We start from the raw sequence: 22,991 nt of genomic DNA on the forward strand, positions 1-22,991 counted from the left end.
AAAAGAGGAAGGGGAAATTTTCAGCCCACATGTGGTTTCTTCATCAATAGAATTTAAAACCTGTTTGAACATAATAGCATTCAAAACACCTACAGTATTTTATCTGAAGACCGATGCCTGATGAGTTGTCATTTGAAAACTTTCATTGCCCATCATTTTGAATTTGGCCAATAACCAACTACAGGTGCTTAGATGCACACATGGAGTTCCAGTGAGTCTATGGTACGTCCCATTAATTCCAATGGAGAGACAGATTGATACATGCAAGGAATGTCTATATGTACTGTTATGAATGGGGTGGAGATGAGCAGGTGGGAAAGTATTTACGGGAAGGGCATCATTACTCTGCAGCTAAAAGGAGTTACTTTATTTTTAAAGGGGGTTGCCCATAAAATTCTAACCCTCTCCCATCATTATTGTAATTCTGTTTTCAAACCCGAACCCTTTCCAAAGCAAACATCAAACCTGAATTCTGAATTGCAAAGAACCAAGCAAACCACACTAAATTACACACACTTTGTTTCCTTTGGACAAAGTGATCAATGTTGCTTGTGATGTCTCCTCTGTGCTGTGGGAAGTGTTCCTGCAGCAAAATCTGATCATCAAGAAATTCACGAGAGACCATGGCTAGTTTTGGGGTGAGACGACCGCGCCAGATCCCCATCTGCAGCTCTCTGATGCCATCTAGACGCTGAGGAGCGACATGGCATGATTCAGTGGGGACCACTGTCGACGCGCAGCACTCCTGAGTGTGTATGTGTGTGCCTTTGTGTGCACCAACACTTCAGTGAGCAGTTAAGCTGGAAATGAGTTATATACCAAGACACTTCAATTTCTTCACTTTAAAGGTCACTGTTCTTTCAACTTCTGTAGACGTTCCTTCAAGATAAGGCAGGCAACTAATTGGTATGGGAGCAAGGAAGCAGCTAGAGATAAACATAGCACAGTTAAGCACAAATGAGGCCTAAAGCAGGCATTGTCTAGCAAACCATGATGGACATTAGATTTGCTTCCTCCACCACTATCCCGTCCCTGATTATACAAACTCTGCTATGGGAAGAATTATTTGAAGTCTTTATTAGATACTCCAGAAAAGGCATTCTGGGGTTTGGCTTTCGGTTTCTGTATTGTTAGGTTCCCCCCCCCCCATTCCTCCCCGTATCTCTCATCTTATCAAATCCCAGGACTCCATTTCTCATGTGGCATTTGATTCAGCAACTTGGTGATATAAAATGGCTTCAACAATGGATTAGACAAATTAATGGTGGAGAGGGCTATCATAGGCTACCAGCCATGATGGCTATGCTCTGTCTCCACAGCTGGAGGAAATATTAGTATCAGAAACTGCAGGAGGGGAGAGTCCTCTTGTACTTGGTATCAGTTTTCTGGCTTTCCAAGATATTTGGTCGGCCATTGTAAGAGCAGAATGCTGGACTAGATGGGCCAGTGGCCTGATCGAACAGGTTTTTCTTATGTTCTCATATAGATAGTGATACACATTTCACCAGAAAGATGAGCGGTTGAATGAATGAATAGAAGGTGCACTTTTAAGACAATATAAATAATAATAATTTTTTTATTTATTTATACCCCACCCTCTTCGGCCAGAGCCAGGCTCAGGGCAGCTAACACCAGTAAAATTACAATAAAAACATAACAGGGGAGGAAAAAAACCAATTTATTAAAATATGGGTTAAAATACAATTTAAAATGCAGCCTCATTTTAATAGTAGCCCATAGATCAAAACCTTTAGGGGGGGGAAATATAAGGGTCAGACTGAGTCCAAACCAAAGGCCATGCAGAACATCTCTGTCTTGCAGGCCCTGCAGAAAGATGTCAAGTCCTGCAGGGCCCTAGTCTCTTGTGACAGAGCGTTCCACCAAGTCACGGCCAGTACTGAAAAGGCCCTGGCCCTAGTTGAGACAAATCTAACCACCTTGCAACTTGGGACCTCCAAAATGTTGTCATTTGTGGACCTTAAGTTCCTCTGCAGGGTATACCAGGAGAGGCAGTCCAGTAGTTACGATGGTCCTAGGTTGCATAGGGCTTTAAAGGTCAAAACCAGCACCTTAAACCTGACCCTGTACTCCACCGGGAGCCAGTGCAGTTGGTAAAGCATAACACCTGGTGTAGCCAATTTGCAAATTCACCAGAAGTAATACTGGGAAATCAATTTAATAGCAATTTGTTGTTGTAGTTTAGTCATTTAGTCATGTCCGACTCTTCGTGACCCCATGGACCAGAGCATGCCAGGCACTCCTGTCTTCTACTGCCTCCTGCAGTTTGGTCAAACTCATGCTGCTAGCTTCAACAACACTCTAATTGAATAGCCCCCTTTTAAAAAAAGTTATTGCTATCAATATCCCACAGCTATATATACTATTAATTTTTCATCTTCTGCTGAATATGCTTGGAATCTCTATCCAAGTTTATTCACGACACTAATTCAGTTGGAACCAGACTTACAAAATAAACCAGAGGCACCTGGTTTATAAGAAACAAAATAAAATCAAACAAGGGATCAAAACAGCACCAGATTTATGGGCTTTCATCACGAGCCACTAATGAAGACACACGTGGACCTGGAAAGGGTCTTTGACACTCAACAACCTCATGCCACACAACAGTTCTCAAGAGCCCTGGAAGCTGTATGGCTGGTCACACTTTTCTCATCGCAGGTTGAACATTGGGCATATTAGATATTCCATCAAAAGAAGTGCTACAAAGTAGAAGATATCTAGAGCTTGTGAATGAAACAAGTGAATAACAATCACAGATTTATTATGCTAAAAAAGGCCCATAGGTGGTGTATGAATATGTACAAGAAGACTTCGTTCATAGATGTGCTCCTATCTCCCCCCCCACACACACACACAGAGAACTGACAGAAGCTGACAAAGATAAAGACTGAGAATTCCCCAACTAGATAATCTATGCACTTTTAAATCCTTTCATACACTGATTCTCTGCAGTCTAAAAAGCAATCCAAAGGTTTGGCAAAAAGGGGGAGAAATGAAAGTAAATTCCATTGTCTGGATGATTTTTGCTTTGTAGCAAGCCAGCCAATCACATTCTGCTTCTTGTCTCTGGAAGGACTTTGCTATCTAGATATTCTCTGAAGCTATTTTTTTTATTATGAATGCTAAGCACAAATTCTTATGAACAGAAGCTGTGCACTTAGCATGAATGCAGATATTTTAGCGGCCCTGAATTATGTCCTTATGCCGAACATCACTATGGCAACTAATGACATCATCCTAAAATCTAGCTTGCCCTAAATCCAATTGCAAAATTGTTATTTCTGTAATGAAGTGGACATTTCTCAGCTTTATTAAGTATGAGTTTATAAGCGCCGCATTGTTGTCAAAGGTTTGCTACGTGTCTTTAACCTCATTTGGTTTATTCCCTTTGTGACTAATGCTGTTCTCATAAAGACAACACTAATGAAAATTAGTGTTTGCATTTGGTTACCAACATTTGTTGATAGCATATGGTCTGGGAATGCTTCAGCAAATAAGCAGCTTTTAATAGTAAGCAGAGATAGGCATTGTAGAAAGCAGATGCTATCGAAATACACAGTGCAAGGTTATGTGCGATGGTAATTTTTTCCTTCTCCTTTTACACTTCTTACACCTTCCTTCCTTCATTCCTTCTTTCTTGTTTTCATCTTCTTCATTGAAGATGCATCTCAAGGTGTCCCGGTGCCAACAGGGAAAAAAGATGCAGAGTACATGCGGAGTGCAACACAAGCCTTGTGACACTAAAATGTCAGCAAAATCTTAAGCCTGTTCCTTTCTCCTGATTAGTTTAATACCAGTAATTGCTAGAAAATTACTATTTAGTTGCCACAACATTTATCCCTGACAAATTTGGTTAACTGGTAGAACCGTAGAGGTTTCATATTTTGAATACTACTAAGAAATAGGATAATTGTTAGGTTTTTCTGGCCGTTTGGTGCACTCGCACGAAAGGTTTAAGTCCTGTAGAGCTTGGTCACAAAGTGACATTCAGCAGCAGCCGGAAGGAGGTCAATTGGAGAGCAAAATCTACGAGGAAGCAAACAAGTCAATTTGTCAGCCTTTGGCTTGGCAAAAGTTGCGTGGAGCCAAGATGCAAAGTCATGACAAACTGTATTCCGAACATAAACACATTTTAGTTCTGTGTTAGGCAAGGGGGAAATATTATTCCCGGTAGTTTTCCAGTGCGAAAATGTCGTTTGTCCAATGCTGGTTTGTCAGGTATTCCAGCTTTAAGAACTGAAAATATTCTGAGCCAGCTAATTAAGCTGTGAGAAAGTGTGACTGTTTTAAACTGTTTTCAGTTATGTCATCAATAGGAACCTAGGAAGCTGCCTTATAGAAAGTGAAGACTATTGGTCCATCTAGTTCAATAATGTCTGCAGTAACTGGCAGCTGCTCTCCAGGCTTCTGGACAAGGGATATTCACAGCCTTACCTGGAGGTGCCAGATATATTCTGCAGGGGGACTAGATGCTTTACCATGGAGCTACATTAAACTCCAGTTACCTATTTGAAAGAAAAATGAGGTGGAGGAGCCAACTACTGCTGAGAATGGTTCCCAGCAAGGGAAGTTACCAACTGAATTTTGTCACCTATGGAATTTGCAGCCTGTCTGTGGATCCTAAGCACTGACAATGCAGTAAAAGCATCCTTGTATCGTACTGTGTCTAATACTTGCACCAAATGCCTGGTGAGCCACTCACAGCTCTCCCCCATGGACCAATCTTTGTCCATTTTGGAACCAGTGCTTGATTATTATCGAAGCCCTTGAGAGGGACCTTCTTCTAGGTGAGTGGAGAAGATCTGGCAAACTTGGACAGATAAACAATACATTGCCTTTATATTATCTGAAGGTTGATTCAGGGGCAGAGCAAGGTGGGTGCAGTGGGTGCGGTCTGCCCCAGGTGTCATCACCAAGGGGGGTGGCATTCTGCGCGCCGCACACCCGCGACTCCCGCTTGCTGTGAGCCATGGGGGGGAGGGGGGAGCTGTGCCACTTTGCCGTTTTGGCTGCTGGAGGATGCATGCAGGCAGACAGACAGGGAGTGGACGGGAAGGAGGCAGGCGAGCAAACAAGCAGTGGGTAGAGGGAAGGGTAGAAGCAGAAGCTCCCTAAACCCTTTTAAAAAGCTCAGCAACTCCTGGCAATGACAGTGGGTAGATCACATCCAGTCTTTTTATACTGTGAGTAGATCGCAGTCTCTTGGGAGTCCAACTAGATTTCAAGGGGGGGGCTGACAATAAATTTTCCGCACCGGGTACCACCTGACCTTGCTATGCCACTGGGTTGATTCACATAACCATGGACTTCAACCACCAAGAAGGCCTTTTCCTGAGCACCACCAATTTAATCTCAGGAGGCACTTAGAAAGGATGTCAGTATTCAGCCACATTCGTGTGGAAGGTCATTTAGTCCTTCACAGTTTTTTAAGCGGTCCTTTTAGTTTATGAGGAAGTGGGCAGTCCTTGAGATCCTATATATGTCACTTTGCTTGGGAGCACAAACGCAGGTTACAAATGTTTGAAATAAATATTTCGGGGTTGTTGTTTTTTAAGATGTAGTGATTCTGGTACATACTAAGATTGGTCATAGCACCAAAATCCCCCTGGCAATCAACTTCTAATGACATCTCCATAAAACAACTATGCAGTATATGGAAGAAGCAGATTTGAAAGATGATGTGCAAGAGGTTTACAGGAAATTGCTTGTGGAGTGGAGAGAGTAGAGAGGGAGAAATTATTTTCTCTGCCTTTCTTTCTTTCTCCAGCAGAACTTGGAGACCTCCAGCAAAAGCAATTGACATTAGATCTGAGACAGACAAAAGGAGATATTCCTCCAGCCAACACATTTTTTTTAAAAAAGAAACAAAACCTTATTATTGTTTATTTAATATTTCTAACCTGCCCTTCATGAAAAACAATCCCAGGACAAGGTGCAAACAATACAAAATACTGAACTTAAAGCTATTAAATACGTCAGGTTTCAACCCACCATAAATATATATGGGGATAAGAACACAATAAATAACTGCAATCTTTAAAAGTGCAGAGCAGCTTCATCTTTCAAGATAAATTCACAGCCAACGACCTGTAAATGCCCACGTAAAATAGATGCACATTAAGCTGGTGCCAGAAACAAAAGAATCACTGGCAAGCACACTTTAGAAAGGAGGGCGTTTCATAACTAGGATGCTATTACACAGAACTTATGAAATTGCTTGCTCCAGATTAGTTGTAACAACAAAGAAAGGCTTTTCCCTATCCAGTAGCAGTATACATCTCATGATTAGGTATTGCGTTGAACAGGAAATAAGAACTATTTGCCATCACTCTCTGCTTGTGAGCTTCCTGGAGGCACATGGCTAGCTGCTGTTAAAATATGGATTTTGTGTTTGATCCTGAAAATTCTAAGTGAAACAATAACCAGACGGTTACTGGATGAGAGACAAAACAGAGTATGTTTCACCTTCTTATCTCAGAGCAAGTAGTAAATTCCGCAAGCTGCTTTGATGAACTGCTCATTTTTATTTTATTTTTTGCCCTTGCGAGTAAATCTTACTCTTTTTTATTAGAAATGTTTGCTTTGTGCCCTATCCTCAGTGAGATAGTATTAATGCATGCGTTTTGCTTGTCTCTGTTGCTTTTGATTCCTGAGGGGCTTTTTAAAAAAGAAATTGAAAGTATAACCCAGCTCCTGCCACCTGGCCACTTCAGATCTCCTCCTTCATCATCACATAATAGCGTCCCTCTGTACCAATTTTCCAGTTTCCAGTTCTACAATTCTTGAATTGGTGGTTCTCAGAATGTCGGTGGCTCTACCTTCCTATCACGTAACCAACGAGAACTACAGTGGTACCTCCTGTTGTGGATGGGATCCATTCTGGAGGTCTGGCCGGATCCTGAGGTTTTCGCAACAGGAGAGACCGCTTCTGCCCATGTGCGCAGCAAAAACCCGGAAATATGCATCCGGGTTTGCTGCTTATGGGACGTGGGTGGCGCTGTGGGTTAAACCACCGAGCCTAGGGCTTGCCGATCAGAAGGTCAGTGGTTCGAATCCCCACAACGGGGTGAGCTCCCATTGCTCGGTCCCTGCTCCTGCCAACCTTCGAAAGCACGTCAAAGTGAAGTAGATAAATAGGTACCGCTCCGGCGGGAAGGTAAACGGCATTTCCGTGCGCTGCTCTGGTTCGCCAGAAGCGGCTTAGTCATGCTGGCCACATGACCCGGAAGCTGTACACCGGCTCCCTCGGCCAATAAAGTGCCGCTTACATTTCCCGAAGTTTATGTAACCAGAGGGATACATAAGCAGAGGTACAACTGTACTTAACTATCAAGTAGTTTGCTCCTAGTTTATTTTTAAATGGGGGCAGGAGGAACCAGTTAAGAGACAGTGTCTCTTTGATATCCATTCCCCACAAGATATCACCATAGGAATCAGGGCTTTTTTTCAGCTGGAACTCACCGGAACTGAGTTCCGGCACCTTTTTGGTGCATTCTGGCAGCTCTTTAGATTGGGGCAGTATGGCACCTTGGTCCGTGTTGTATGATTATTGGGTTGCCTCGGCAATCGGGTTGGTGGGGGCGAAAGAGAGAAGGTGGGTGCTTTACCTTAACTATAGTTTACAGTTTACCTTAACGATAACTTAAGTGCCACAAAATGCTTCCTATGAAGAAAAAAGAAAAAAATATTTCAGTGTCTTGTAGACACTGCTTTGCGTTGGGAATTTTAAAGCCTCAACCTTCATTTCCTTACCACATCCTAGAGACTTGATGGAACTCTTTTTCTGTAAATTTACAATTTCCTTTGCAGACTGATATTTTCTCCGATTAGCGTAGCAGAGATAGCGCTCACATTTCCAGGCTCGATCTCAAATAGTCATGTGTATCTTTACTTAGAATCCCTTGACATTATCACTATGAAGACATGTTCCCATGCTACTAGCATACTGGGAGATAAAGCAGACTAGGCCGATGAATGCTTTAAAGTCTGGCCATGTCTTGCACCAGATTCTTGGCACTTCTTACCTTTCAGTCAATGCTTGCAGCTCATCTAGACTTTACAACTAAGTGTCCTGTGTGACATTGCACTTAATGTACGTATGTAGTGAACAGTCTAGGGGACCTCTGCTAGAAGGTGAATACTTTTTTGTTTGGACAGACTTTTGGCCTCTCCAGTTTATTCAGTTCTCCTCCTGCTAGGTGATAGCAGTAGGAAAAGATCTGCCCATGCAATCTTGAACCACTATGAAGCTGCATGCATTTCTCATTCATTCATTCTTCCAACCAAAGAGCCAAAACTTGTGCAGCGTTTATGGTGTTGCCTTGAATTAAAAGATGGAGCAGCTCTAAGGGGAGATGATCCGTGGTGTTCATAGTACTGTACCATGGTAAAAACATGGCAGTGCTATGGAAGCTAGGTGTACCGTCTTAGTGCAGGTGACCATCATGGTTGTAATAAAGCCACCTGCATGAAGCTTTTACTAGTATGGAGGACACAGGTGGCGCTGTGGTCTAAACCACTGAGCCTCTTAGGCTGCCGATTGGAAGGTCGGCAGTTCGAATCTGCGTGATGGGGTGAGCTCCCGTTGCTCTGTCCCAGCTCCTGCCAACCTAGCAGTTCGAAAGCACAGCAGTGCAAGTAGATAAATAGGTGCCTCTGTAGCGCTCTGGCATTCGTCACAGTGTCCCGTTTGCCAGAAGTCCTGCTGGCCACATGACCCAGAAAGCTGTCTGCAGACAAACACCGGCTCCCTCGGCCTGAAACCAAGATGAGCGCTGCAACTCCATAGTTGCCTTTGACTGGACTTAACCGTCCAGGGGTCCTTTTCCTTTTATCTTAGTACAGTGGTACCTCGGGTTACAGACGCTTCAGGTTACAGACTCTGCTAACCCAGAAATAGTACCTCAGGTTAAGAACTTTGCTTCAGGATAAGAACAGAAAGCGACAGCAGCACAGCAGGCCCCATTAGCTAAAGTGGTACCTCAGGTTAAGAACAGTTTCAGATTAAGAACGGACCTCCAGAATGAATTAAGTTCTTAACCCGAGGGTACCACTGTATGGGCAAGTAATAGATTATAGGCATAGTGAGAGGGAAGTGTTTCTGGCATGATTAGTCACATGTTTCAACTCCTATAATATTTATAAATAAGATGGTTTTAACAGGCTTTTAGACTTTGATCCAGTTCAGCTTACTGTTCTCATAGCGGCCAAGCAGACACCTGCAGGAAGCCCAGAAGCAAAACCTGCAACAGCAGCCTGAGTGTATGAAATATATAAAATATATCAAGGCAAATTAGCAGCTCCTTCCAAATGCATTGTATCCTTTCACTATATAGGCCTGTAGTCCATGCTCTGGTTTGCTCAAGGGTCTGAACATTCAGTAAGTGTCTCAGTGCAGCATGCTAATCCAAGCAAGCAAAAGAGAAGGAATAATGTCTTACGTAATGACCAGGCAGGACTTTTCGATCATTGCATAACTGGCTTTCTCAAAAGAGGATAATGAAATTAAGGGTGCCCAAAGTGCTCCAGGATTTCAGTTTCTTTAGACAAGGCTCAAAACATGGATTACAAAAACAAACTGTTACAAGGATTTAAAAACAACACAAAAATTGGAAGCACAAATGGATCAAATCCAACTATGGAAATGAATTATTCTCAAACTGCATTACTGCAGGGAGCTGATTGTCAACATGCAAAACGTGTACATAAAGTGTTTCTGATCTTAAGTCATCAAATCAGGCCAAACTTGCTACGATTCTGTTATTCCATGGCTGTTTCCAAGAGCTCAGATTTGAAGAAATCAGTATCAACCCAGCCCTTCAGGACGAACAGCTTCTCACATGCATCCCAGTTCTTTTGCAAGGATGGCACTGGCCAAGAGGTTGTGTTTGTAATACAATTCTATCTGTGATGGGATCCATCTAGCTCCTGCCACTAAGGTTATCCAGGAAGACATGTTTAATGAATTTCTCAAGTTGTTTCACCATGAAGATGCAATTCTATGCAGATTCCCCCCCCCCCCATTAATCACATTAAGACTTACCTGTCCAATCTGAGCAATGTGACTGTGTTTCCCAGGTGTAAACATCTGGCTGCAATATGCAGCCAGCAAGTGGATATGAAATATTCTGCCCTTGCCTTGAATCAAGCTTCTGCATTACAATCCTTAGCTCATTCATGCTAATAATAAGCTCGCGAAGTCATTAATATTACTTTCCTTTTTTTATTTTTTATTTTGTTACATTATGGGGAACTGAGACAATGTGAAGTGATAGTGACAAAGATTACTGACAGAATCTGTAGGCTCTCAAAGTCTGCTTTGATTAATTTCAGGCTGAGATGTGACATTCATTCAAAATTCTGACAAGTGAACATATGGAGGGTCCATTTGATACTGGGAAGTCCCTAAGCTCTTCACTTGTATAATCCTGGCTCATAAACAAATGAAATTACTAATGATAAGGGGGGGTGGAGATACCACAAACTTTGTATAATTTCACCCACCTTCCTTTCTTTGTTTGATATTAAGTATGAAATATTTCTTTAGGAAACAAACCTTGAAAACAACTATTCCTGCGCACACACAAACACCATAGGTATCTACAGAGATTTTACTACAGTTTCACTGCTATATCTCTGTACTTAGTAGAAATTACTTCCTGAGGAATTCATACATTCTCCAGGCAATACATTTCCCTCTCTCCCTACTCCAAGTGATTCACAAATCTGTTTGCCAGAGACAGTAGTGGGACTGCTGTATGAGTGCATCTACTGATAACAACACCTCTGTCAAACTCCTGTACTGTACCTTCAAATCCTATTGTCTGTCTTCAGCTGAATTCTACAACTGGTAGAATATCCCATGCCTATACTGCCCTCTGCTGGTTCTCCTAACTCCTTCAAGAATGAAATAAAAAAATTCCTTCCAGTAGCACCTTAGAGACCAACTAAGTTTGTTCTTGGTATGAGCTTTCGTGTGCAAGCACACTTCTTCAGATACACTGAAACAGAAGTTGCCAGATCCTTATATATAGTGAGAGGGTGGGGAGGGGTATTACTCAGAAGGGTGGTGGGAATGGGTGATTGACTGATAGGTGTGGTAAACCTGTTGACGACTGTTAATGACTGCAGTTGGTCTTACAAGAAAAAGCAAGGGGTGAGATGGCGAAAAATAGCTTTATCATGCATTTCTGTCCTTCAGGAATGGTTTAAATTTGATACTATTCCTCCTATTAATTTGTTGCATTTTCTTTTTCCCCCCAAAAAAAACAAAGACTGAGGTTGGAAAAAAATCTTTATTTGCTCAAAGCCACCTAGTTCATTCATATTATGGATTGCATATACCACTTTTTACTGTAAAAAAAGTTCTCTGAATGGTTGAACACCTTGAAAATGAGCGACACTGAAAACCTCCAAAAACATTATTTCATCAAAAGTTTTCACTTCTTGGCTGTGGGAGCTGTAAGTGAAGGCTCTTTGTTGAAAGGAATGAGTCAACAGTGTGCAGGAAAAGGACCTATTCCCAGCACAATTGTTCCTATTATTCCTAGGACATGCCTGCAGTGGCCCCAGGAAAAAACCTCTCTGATCTTGAAGTGTGTTGCTAAACACCTGGCCTGGGTATCACAAGACATAAGAGGTCCAAAGAGGCCTGGCTCCTCTCCTGGTCCAGGTAGATGGTACCAGCAACTCCTTGTTCTCAGAACTACTATTTAGAGAGGGGGGATTGTTCCATTCGGCAAGCCATACCTTGTCTGCTGTGATGAAACAAACACCTTTGTGTGGTGTTGAAATCCTCCTGGTATAAATGTCAAGCCTTTCTGCAAATCACATGCAGTCTTACCTTGGTTTTCGAACAGCTTATTTCCCAAATGTTTTGGCTTCTGAATGTCATAAACCCAGAGGTGACTGTTCCAGTTTGCAAACTACTTTTGGAAGCTAAACGTCTGACAGGGCTTCCGCGGTTTCCGATTGGCTGCAGGAGCTTCCGAAAGTTTGGTTTCCGAAAGTTTTGGAAGTCGAACAGACTTCCAGAACGGATACCATTCAACTTCCAAGGTACGACTGTATTTTCCTTTGCATAAATATATCACACGTCCAGTGCCAGTGCTTGGGAAGGGACACATATTATGAGAATAAATAGGTTTTACATACATACTTCTACCATATGTGTGTGTGTGTGTGTGTGTGTGTGTGTGTGTATAAAGGTAAAGGTACCCCTGCCCGTACGGGCCAGTCGTGACCGACTCTAAGGTTGCACGCTCATCTCGCTCAAGAGGCCAGGAGCCGGCGCCGTCCAAAGACACTTCCGGGCCACGTGGCCAGCGTGACGAAGCTGCAGCTGGCGAGCCAGCACCAGCGCAGCACACGGAAATACCGTTTACCTTCCCGCTGTAAAGCGGTACCTATTTATCTACTTGCACTTAGGAGTGCTTTCGAACTGCTAGGTGGGCAGGAGCTGGGACCGAATGACGGGAGCTCACCCCGCCGCAGGGATTCGAACCGCCGACCTTACGATCAGCAAGTCCTAGGCACTGAGGTTTTACCCACAGCGCCACCCGCGTCCCGTGTGTGTGTGTATATATATATATATACACACACACACACACACACACACACACACACACATATATATATATATATATACAGTCATTTCTCTCACTTTGGGCCTCATTTACTTGCACGGGACCTAGGAAATGGGGTGCCACTATAGAGAAGTGACAGAAGGTTAAAGAAGTAATGCAGAGCATTCAGGAACTGAGCCCAATAGTTTTGTCACTCCTGGGGATGGAAAACCAATCTGGATGTTTTCAATCATTCACGCATAGATCACCAACCTAAAGTTAATTGAGACGGCTGTTATGCAGGCCTGCAGAAGGCTCTGTATCCTAAGAGGCAAATGCCGCATTCTGAGCATCAGCAAATCTAGGAAACAGTGATATTCTATGGGTTAAGAAGCACACAGTGAGATATTGTCAAGGAAACAAACTGCTTAGAGCAATACTGCCTTTTCTGGTAGCCCTAAAATTAGTTTCACCATCTGTGTTTTGGTTTATATGCCTGCACACAGTCACATCCAACCATCTTTCCGTTGAATGCTGGCAACTTGAATGCACGATGTATGCTTTCCGTTTCCCTTTACTGCACATATCTCAACTTCGAGGATTGCAGAAAAGGCAACCATTCAATATAGAATGTAATTGGTCAGAACCATTTCAATGGTGATTTCAAACTTAGTGGGCTTGTAAATCTTCACTTTAGGTCAGGAGTGGAGAACCTGTGGCCTTCCAGATGTTGTTGGCCTACAACTTCCGTCATCCCCAACTCCTAAGCTAGGTTTGGCTGGCGATGGTGGGAATTGGAGGCAACATCTGGAGGACCACAGATCCCTGCTTAAGGGGAAAGTATCTTTTTTTAAAAAAAAAATATTTATTGGGGTTTACAATAAAAGTAAATATAATAAACAATATAACATGTATCTTAACATAATTTCACATTTTCTTTGGACTTCCTCACATCTCCCGCTCCCACTTTCATCGTTATAACTTTTTGCTAGCAATTTATTATCTTATTTGCATTCTTATGTCCCATCTGTATATTTATAATCTTATAATTCTCAAAAAGGTTTATATTTTCTCAATCTCACTTATTATCTTGAATCGTCTAATTTAGTGGTGCTCAATTATTTATGATCTAGCATCCTGCTTAACATTCACTCAAATTACAATGTTTTTGTAAATAGTTCTTAAATTTCTTCCAGTCCTCCTCCATCTTCTCTTCTCACTTAAGGGGAAAGTATCACATCCCACATAGTTTTTCAAATATTTTCTGTTTTTGATAAGGCCAAGACTTTCGAAACTTTCTTCTTCTCATGGTTTAAAATGCCAGACAGAGTTAATAGTCAGAAGTTTTAAAAAATACAGTCTTAAAGCTCAGAAACATTATGTACTGTTATTCGTACTTGTCAGTCCTTAGAGGTTAACCCACAATTACTTTTGTGTGCCACAAGGAGAGGGACTGAGTACAAGCTGTGTACCACACTGGAGATATTCGCATCACAAGTAGAAACATTTATGTCTAAAAGTGCATTATGCTCCACAGACCTCTGCAAGCAGAACTGCAAGCCTGTTTTCTCAGAGGTCCAACAGAGTGGACTGTTTCTCAAGTAAATGCTGCATAGAGCCAGTGTGGTGTAGTGGTTAAGAGCGGTAGTCTCGTAATCTGGGGGACTGGGTTCGCGTCTCCGCTCCTCCACATGCAGCTGCTGGGTGACCTTGGGCCAGTCACACTTCTTTGAAGTCTCTCAGCCCCACTCACCTCACTTGTTGTGGGGGAGGAAGGGAAAGGAGAATGTTAGCCGCTTTGAGACTCCTGAAGGGGAGTGAAAGGCGGGATATCAAATCCAAACTCTTCTTCTTCTTCTTCTTCTTCTTCTTCTTCTTCTTCTTCTTCTTCTAGAGTTGCATCCTAATAAACAGTGAAATCTCAAGCAGAAAGTAACAACACTTGAAACAGAGGCATCCCAGCCTCCCTCTTTAAATTGTAAATAAGTTTGGGTTTGATGAGAAAGTACAGATAGTTTTTCTCCCAACAACTTCAGCATTTCTGAAAAGTTTAAGCCACTAGTCCAGGAATGGGAAACCTATGGTTTGCCAGATGTTGCAGGACTACGACTCCTATCATGCCTGTCCACTGGCTTTGCTGGCTGAGGCTGATGGGAGCTGAAGTCCAACAGCACCTGGAGGGCCACAGGTTCCCTGCTCCAGACCCACCATTATCCATTGAGCCTTGCCTCTGGGCTGCAAAACAGGGCCCCTCCTTCCACCAACTCATGCAACGGAGTGCCCCTGTTTTCCTTCAGGAAACTGGAGGACATGAGGAAACAGGAGAGAGCTGGGCCACGATGTTCTTTATGGTGTCTCTTTACACAGAAACCAATATTAAGGCTATTTCTCAAGATTTATTAAGCTGTAGGTGAGTTTCATTACGTGAGAGATGGGGAGAGGAGAGAACTGCCTACCTTCACGAGACCAAATGCACCGTTTGCTTAAAAAAAATAAAAACGTTAGCGCAGCTTGGAAGTTTGAGAAACAAAATTAAATGAGCTGTGAAGATTATTGAAAATCAATCACAGCCATAATGAAAAGTTCCCTGTGTTCTCTCCAGAGCTAGAGAGTAGAATCCTGCTATGAATTGTTAAACTGGAATGAACCAATAAGGCAGAGAATGTTCTAAGTCCAGCATCCTGAACACTCCTCCTCTGACAAAAGCTAAAGGATTTACAGGGTACCACAAGTGGCTCAGGATAAAGTGGACTGAATAGTACAAAATGTTAGTCATGTCCTGGTCACATCCAAATTGGACTACTGCACTGTACTCTTTGCGGGGCTGTCCTTGAAGAGTGTTTGGAAACTCCAGCAGGTGCTCAGATGCTTCTTGAGGGCTTCCCTTTGGTATCTGGTTGGCCACTATGAGAACAGGATTCTGGATTACTAATAATAATAATAATAATAATAATAATAATAATTTTTTATTTATATCCCGCCCTCCCCAGCTGGAGCCTGGCTCAGAGCGGCTAGCAGCAATAAAAGTAACACAGCATTCTAAAATCAATATTCTAAAATCGATTCAAAATCAAATGGCAACCACTGGGCCAGAGTTCTTTGAGGATCACCAAAGGAGGGGGGCAGACTGTCTATTGGCCTGATTCAACAGAGCTCTTATGTTCTTATCTGTTACCTTCTGTCCATCTTCTCCTCTTCTTCCCCCCACACCCTCTGCTACACTGCCCAAAGATCCCAAATTGTATTTAAAAAATTTTTGGCATCATCATCATAAATTTTTATTTATACCCCACCATCCCCAGCCAGGGCCGGGCTCGGGGCAGCTAACATCAAATATGAATTACAATAAAACATAATAGAAACAACAACAAACAAACAGTTAATTAAAATACGGCTTAAAATAGAGCTTAAAATGCAGCCTCATTTTAGTAGTAGCCCATAAATCAAGACCATAAAGGGACGAAACATCAGATATTCACCCGAGCCAGCTATCTATGCTTGGTCCTACACGGGCCAGCAAAAAAGCCAAGGGAAAATTTATATACCAAATCCCATATAAGGGGTCAGAGTGAGTCTAAGCTGAAGACCAGGGGAGAACAGCTCCATCTTGCAGGTCCTGTGGAAAGATGTCAAATCTCGCAGGGCCCTAGTCTCTTGTGACAAAGCATTCCACCACGGCGGGGCCAGTGCTGAAAAGGCCCTGGCCCTAGTTGAAACCAATCTAACCTCCTTGTGGCTTGGGACCTCCAAAGTGTTGTCATTTGTGGACCTTAAGGTCCTCCGCGGGGCATACTAGGAGAGGCGGTCCTGTAGGTACAAGGGTCCCAGGCCACATAGGGCTTTAAAGGTCAAAACCAGCACCTTAAACCTGACCCTGTACTCCACTGGGAGCCAGTGCAGTTGGTAGAGCATAACACCTGGTGTAGCCAATTTGCAAATTCACCAAAAGTAATATTGGGAACTCTGTTTAATAGCAATATTCACCTCTAATTGAATATCCCCCTTTTAAAAGGTTGAAGCAATAAGTTCATATATGTTTATATTCACTTGCTTTGACATAAGCTAACTGGCTTACTTGATGTTATCCTTATCAGTGCTAGGCTCTGAGCTCAGAAATGGGATCTATCTCTGGGTATTTGCCACCTATGCCCTCATTTGGGCTGGTGAAGTGATGGGAAATCCTAGACAAAGTGACATATACTGCTTTGTGTATAAAGAATATGTTCACGTTTGCTTGGGCACAGACAAGCCATCTCCTTGCTGTGGTGTCTGTCCCGCGCCCGCAAAGGCTAGGAGAACTGGCAGGCTGCTTTGCTATAAAGAATAATTAATAATTTTATTATTTGTATGCCCACATTCTTTAATGAAGCACTAGAACTGGCCATTCTGATGTTTTTGCCATCCTTCTTTGGCATCCCGGCATCCAACAGTATACACAGATAGAGTGGGGGTATGGGGCTCAACATTAAGCCCTGACCCCGAGATTGTGCTGTTGGCACTGTGGTCTAAACCACTGAGCCTCTTGGGCTTGCTGGTCGGAAGGTTGGCGGTTCAAATCTGCACGACGGTGGCGAGCTCCTGTTGCTCTGTCCCAGCTTCTACCAACCTAGCAGTTCAAAAGCACACCAGTGCGAGTAGATAAATCGTTACCACTGTGGCGGGAAGGTAAATGGCTTTTCTGTGCACTCTTGTTTCTGTCACGGTGTTCCATTGCGCCAGAAGCGGTTTAGACATGCTGACCACATGACCCGGAAAGTTGTCTGTGGACAAACACCAGCTCCCTCCACCTGAAGTGAGGTGAGTTCCACACCCCATAGTCGCCTTTGACTGGTCTTAACTGTCCATGGGTCCTTTACCTTACCTGTGCTGTTTTTTCCTCGCCCCACACCCAATAAGGTGAACTTCTGCCAATGGAGAACCTTTTGCCTCTGTGGAGGATCCCCACACAAGTGAGAACCCTGGAAGAGGCAACCTTGCTGTATCCATGTTGGTTCTAACGCTGAGTGCTGCCTGAGCAGGCCTTTTGTGCGCCTTGAAGCCTCGTTTACTAGACTCCTATTGTCTGCAACTACTCTGCTATTTCAGTAATGGGAGACAGGCAGGGCTTTTTTTTTCAGCTGGAACTTGCCAAAACTCAGTTCTGGCACCTCTCAGGTGGGCGCCATTGCAAATTTGGGGAGAACAAGGGTTCATGATGAGTTACGGCACCTCTTTCTCTAGAAAATTAGCAGTGGCAGACAGGTAAGTATCCAGATGGCTCTGCAACCTCTGTGCGAAGTTTCAGTGCTAAATTATGTTCATCAGGTTTATTTTACTCACTTGCAAAAATAAATAAAAGCGCATTTGTGTATCCGTGGCGCGTGCGGATTTGTGTGTTATTCGAGCTTTTGCTTCATGCTATTCTGTTGCCTTCCCAGAGGAAGCTTTGTGATATTGCAGAGTTGTTGTCTTACAGTTTTTCTTACCAACTTAATTAATTAGCACAATGTCACTCCTGTTGCTTTTTTAATGCCTAAGACAGTTGGTGACATTTGCATTAACCTTTTCCACCCCGAGGTGACGGGGCTGGGTTGGCAGACTGCGTTTCTTGCCTCATGCTTTTTTTCCATCTTGGATGTTTTCACAGATGGGGGACTCAAGGTGACTTTAGCACGACGCACGCCCTTCCAGCAGTGAAGGTGAAGCTGTTTACTGAGAGCACCGGCGTGCTGGCTTTAGAAGACAAAGAACTCGGGCGGGTAAGGGCAGCGATGCTTCTTCAGCTTTGCTTTGCAGGAGGAGGAAAACCCCGCCACCCATCAGGGGTAGTGTTTTATGAACCCAGGTCACAAAAGAACACAGGCTTTCTAACCCGCAGTGCTGCAAATTAGAAGATTTCATCTCTGGCATAGCTCTTTAAGAACTGCAGCCTACTGAACGTCCCCAAACAAGGAAGTAATATTGGCAGCTGTTGGGACATAAAACACATAAATGCACATTTGCAGAACAGAAAAGGAGGACAGAATTTGTTCTAGAGCTAAAAGACAAGCTTTCTGGGCTGGGAAAGAAGGAGCTAGATTGGTTCCTTGTAAGCATCACAATCACTAAAGAATTTCAGAGAGGAGATTGGTTGAAGTCTTTGTTTCAAATAAAGTGTGGTGTGTGTCTCACATAGAATCATAGAGCTGGATGGGGCCCTGTTGCCAAATTTAGCACTCACCTGACCCATCTCCTGGTTGGGCTGGCGAAAGCACCAGGGACTAAGGATGGGGGAGAAATCCAAGGCAGTTCCTATTTAATGCCAAACCGACATAATTTGCACTTTCTGAAACAATATTCGAACTGAAACCCAGCCATCCTTCAAAATTTCACACATTTCCAAATTTTGCAGTAAAGTTCTCTGGCCAAGTAATGCATTTATTAGGGTAAATAAAAATGCAGGTATTAGTGAACATAACATACCAAAATCTTATTAGGCGAAATTGCTTTGCAAAGATGTGTCTATTGTACAAAATTGCACACGAATATGTGTACATTAGAAGAAAATCACACTAAAATATTGATGAATTCTCGTGAGGCCAAAGGGGGTGTTGGAGGAACTTAGGAGGAGAGGTAAAAGATGAATTTCTATAAAATCAGATTAATAATAATAACAACACACTGGGAATAGAAAGGAAGGGGAAAAGAAAGGACAGTTCTTACAGAAGAAAAAAGTGTGTGTAAAAGGAGCAGGGAGGAGGGATAAAAGAAACTGGCAGTTGCAGGGGGCTAAGGTGTAATTTGAAAGAGAGAAAAGAAGTAAAAAATACTTTGAGAGGCATAGGGAGAGTGAAAAATATAAAATAAAAAACCTATACCACTGTCTAAAACAGGGACACTGACTCACAATACCTATGGAACTCTTTGCCACAAGCAAACTTCTGTGGCAAAGAATTTAGCAATTTCAAAAGAGGGCTTTTGTACAGGTATCAATAGAAAATGATGTCACTAATTGCTAGATGACCCATCAACATCTGCCTCCATTTTGTGACTGGCTGTGCCCCTGCACTACCATTTTGTGTCCGGTTGTCCTCAGTAATCTTTAGTCATCTCCAGCGGGCCCCGGGAGTAGAAATTCTGAGAACCCCTGACTTAAGAGCTTACTATAAGTGTGGTAGCCAAATTTGTAAGGATGTATCTGTCACCACATTTAGGGACAAGGCTTCAATGAAGTACACTTTATTTAACAATATGAAATAAATGGAGAACACAGCAATGGGCAATTTAAAAAGACAATATACAAGCACTGCTGCCGTAACTTCAGGAAGATTGGTGGGAGATGTGAAATTAAGTCTCCCTAGTCCACACTTCAGCTCACGAGTGATGGGTAAGCTGTCTTGGCTACATGCTTTAACCTACCTTGTCTAACAGAAGATGCTGAAGTAGAACACTGATCCTAAATTTCTCTTTTACCAATTCAAAGAGATATTTTAGTTCAGGCAAGCTATTGCAATGAAGAAAAGAAGGATGAAAAATCAAGTCAGATCCACTTGACACATTGTCAATGCAGGCCTCTTCCAGGTGTTTGTTTTAGAGTAGAGATAGGTAAAGGTAAAGGGACCCCTGACCATTAGGTCCAGTCGTGGCCGACTCTGGGGTTGCGGTGCTCATCTCGCTTTATTGGCCGAGGGAGCCGGCCTACAGCTTCTGGGTCATGTGGCCAGCATAACTAAGCCACTTCTGGCGAACCAGAGCAGTGCACAGAAACAGCGTTTACCTTCCCGCCAGAGCGGTACCTATTTATCTACTTGCACTCTGATGTGCTTTCGAACTGCTAGGTGGGCTGGAGCAGGGACCGAGCAACGGGAGCTCACCCCATCGCAGGGATTTGAACCACCAACCTTCTGATCGGCAAGTCCTAGGCTCTGTGGTTTATCCCACAGCACCACCCACGTCCCTATAAGAGTAGAGATGGGATTGCCTAAATTGTAAGGCTGTTAAAATTTACCTGAGCTTCAGCTAACTTGTGCTGCAGACATACAAAGCTGCAGACTGTCCTGGAAAATACTTCACCTTAACAGCCCGGGACAGGAGGATCTGCTGTGGATGTTGGGGATTGATTACATGATGTCAGCTGGATGATCAGTAAATAATTCAGTATGCTAAATTTGGCAACAGGGCCCCTGCTGAATTAACTGCAACCTCCCCCTTCTCCCCCCCCCAGCTGCTAAGGTTCATAACACTAATTCCCCTTTTTGTGATTCAGCTTGTTCCCCGGTGCTATCAGCTACACACAGAGTGCTCCTGAATGTTCCTTCTCTGTTGCTTTATGACACTTCAGTTAGTCATCATTGATTTTCCCCCTCGCTCTCTCCAGAGCCTGCAGCTGCACAATTTGTCTTGGTGGCAGACATAATTGCCAATGAATTCTATGTCTGCCTCTGCTTTCTCTTCACTCACCCCCCCACACACACACACTCTAAGCGTGAATTTGGACATAAGGACCATCTGTGTCTTTAAACAGGAGGTCCTTTTAAGGTGCAGAGACTGAGAGATGCCTTTACTATTAAAGGCACCTTCACTTCCCCTCAACTATGGGCAGAAGGCGTCTCTGTTGTCTTCCCCCTGCACATGAAATAGAATCCTGATGAATAGACAAGTAGGTGTATTTAGAGATTTGTTTTTATTTATTCCAAGAGAGAATTATGCCCGTGGTTTAGCATTTCAAATAAATACAGCCCATTTTTTTTGCAGATGAGCGAAGGAAGAAAATAGTGCCCCAAAGGTAGCAGGACCAAGCAGTCTAAAGTAGAATGAAGCCCCGAAAGAGAAAAACCCAAAGGTGTTCTTGAGACCAATTGCGTGCTTGATTGGAACTTAAAATATTTCAGCTGTAGCTCAGTGGCTATCTCAATGCTTCCCATTTAGCTGTAGCAATAACTGCAAGAAGCGATAACGTCCACAAGCCACAAATCACTGTTCCATGAAATCTGAGAAGAATGGGCATTTGGTTTTTCTAACAGCCCAATCCTGTAGTGTCCATGCATTTTTGGGGATCCATGAAGGCTCAATAAGCTTATTTCTGTTCCCTGCCTGAGACTGCAAATATGGTGGGTGTAATGGCCCTGGGGCATGATTTATAGAGAGACTGGGCTTACCTGCTCAGTTTGCAGCCAACTCCTAGGCTCTCCTCTCCAGGAAACCCAGTGGAGCTTCCAGAACCTTAACCGGGGGTTCTTTACTACTACCAAACAAGAGAAACCCCTTGCTCCTAAGGAGCTGCATGGCACACTGCCTCAGCTCAAAGGACTGTACCAAGAGGCACTGATTGCTTGATTTATTGCATTTATATCCTACCTTTTTATCTAAGGAGCTTAAGATGGCAAACATGGTTCTCCCCTTCCACATTTAATTCCCATTTAACCTACCCTGTGAAGTAGGTTAGGCTGAAAGACAGTGACTGGCCCAAGCTTTGTGGCGGAATGGGGATTTGAACCCCGGTCTCCCAGGTCCTAATCCGACAAACTTGACCACTACACCACACTGGTGGAAGGCAGACAATACATCTTGAAGCTATCTGAAATATGTGTGTGTTGTTAAGTAGAAATTGCAGCACAGTTTTCTGCTGGAGTTGCATTTGGGTTGCAAGTTGTGTAGGCCTGAGCTTTGTTGTTGTTTATTCGTTTAGTTGTGTCCGACTCTTCGTGACCCCATGGACCAGAGCACGCCAGGCACTCCTGTCTTCCACTGCCTCCCGCAGTTTGGTCAAACTCATGCTGGTAGCTTCGAGAACACTGTCCAACCATCTCATCCTCTGTCGTCCCCTTCTCCTTGTGCCCTCAATCTTTCCCAACATCAGGGTGTTTTCCAGGGAGTCTTCTCTTCTCATGAGGTGGCCAAAGTATTAGAGTCTCAGCTTCAGGATCTGTCCTTCCAGTGAGCACTCAGGGCTGATTTCCTTAAGAATGGATAGGTTTGATCTACTTGCAGTCCATGGGACTCTCAAGAGTCTCCTCCAGCACCATAATTCAAAAGCATCAATTCTTCGGCGATCAGCCTTCTTGATGGTCCAGCTCTCACTTCCATACATCACTACTGGGAAAACCATAGCTTTAACTATACAGACCTTTGTCGGCCTGAGCTAGACATGTCCATTATTCTGATATGTTTAGAAGAGGAACAATTGACCAAATGTAGCTACTAACGGGCAGCTCACAAACAAGTGTATTCCATTTGAAATGTGAATGAAACTTAGGCTCAAGATACTGTTGGTCTCCACAGGAGATTGTTGGGGTCAGTTGCCACCAAGAGTAATTCAGTTCTTGCTTGGCATGGAGCTTGTGTAGGAAAGAACCTTTAATTGGGTAGCCATAGCAGGGAGGTGCCCTCTAAAGTTTGTATGTCTTGGATAACTTTAAAAAAGGAAGGAAAAAATATGCTACATTATTT

At 43.3% G+C, this 22,991-nt stretch overlaps 1 protein-coding gene across 8 annotated transcripts in view; it reads left to right on the top strand.

The window, feature by feature from the left end:
* Positions 1-22,991, top strand: part of CADPS (calcium dependent secretion activator) — a 348,154-nt gene that overhangs the window by 134,211 nt on the left and 190,952 nt on the right. For all 8 annotated transcript variants that reach the window (XM_080995634.1, XM_080995627.1, XM_080995631.1 and 5 more), the window contains exon 7: positions 18,211-18,322. In XM_080995634.1, coding sequence (XP_080851760.1) covers positions 18,211-18,322 — 112 coding nt within the window. The remainder of the gene's footprint in view (positions 1-18,210; positions 18,323-22,991) is intronic.

Source organism: Podarcis pityusensis (genome assembly GCF_964106645.2).
Source record: "Podarcis pityusensis genome assembly, chromosome: 2".
Lineage (NCBI taxonomy): Eukaryota > Metazoa > Chordata > Lepidosauria > Squamata > Lacertidae > Podarcis > Podarcis pityusensis.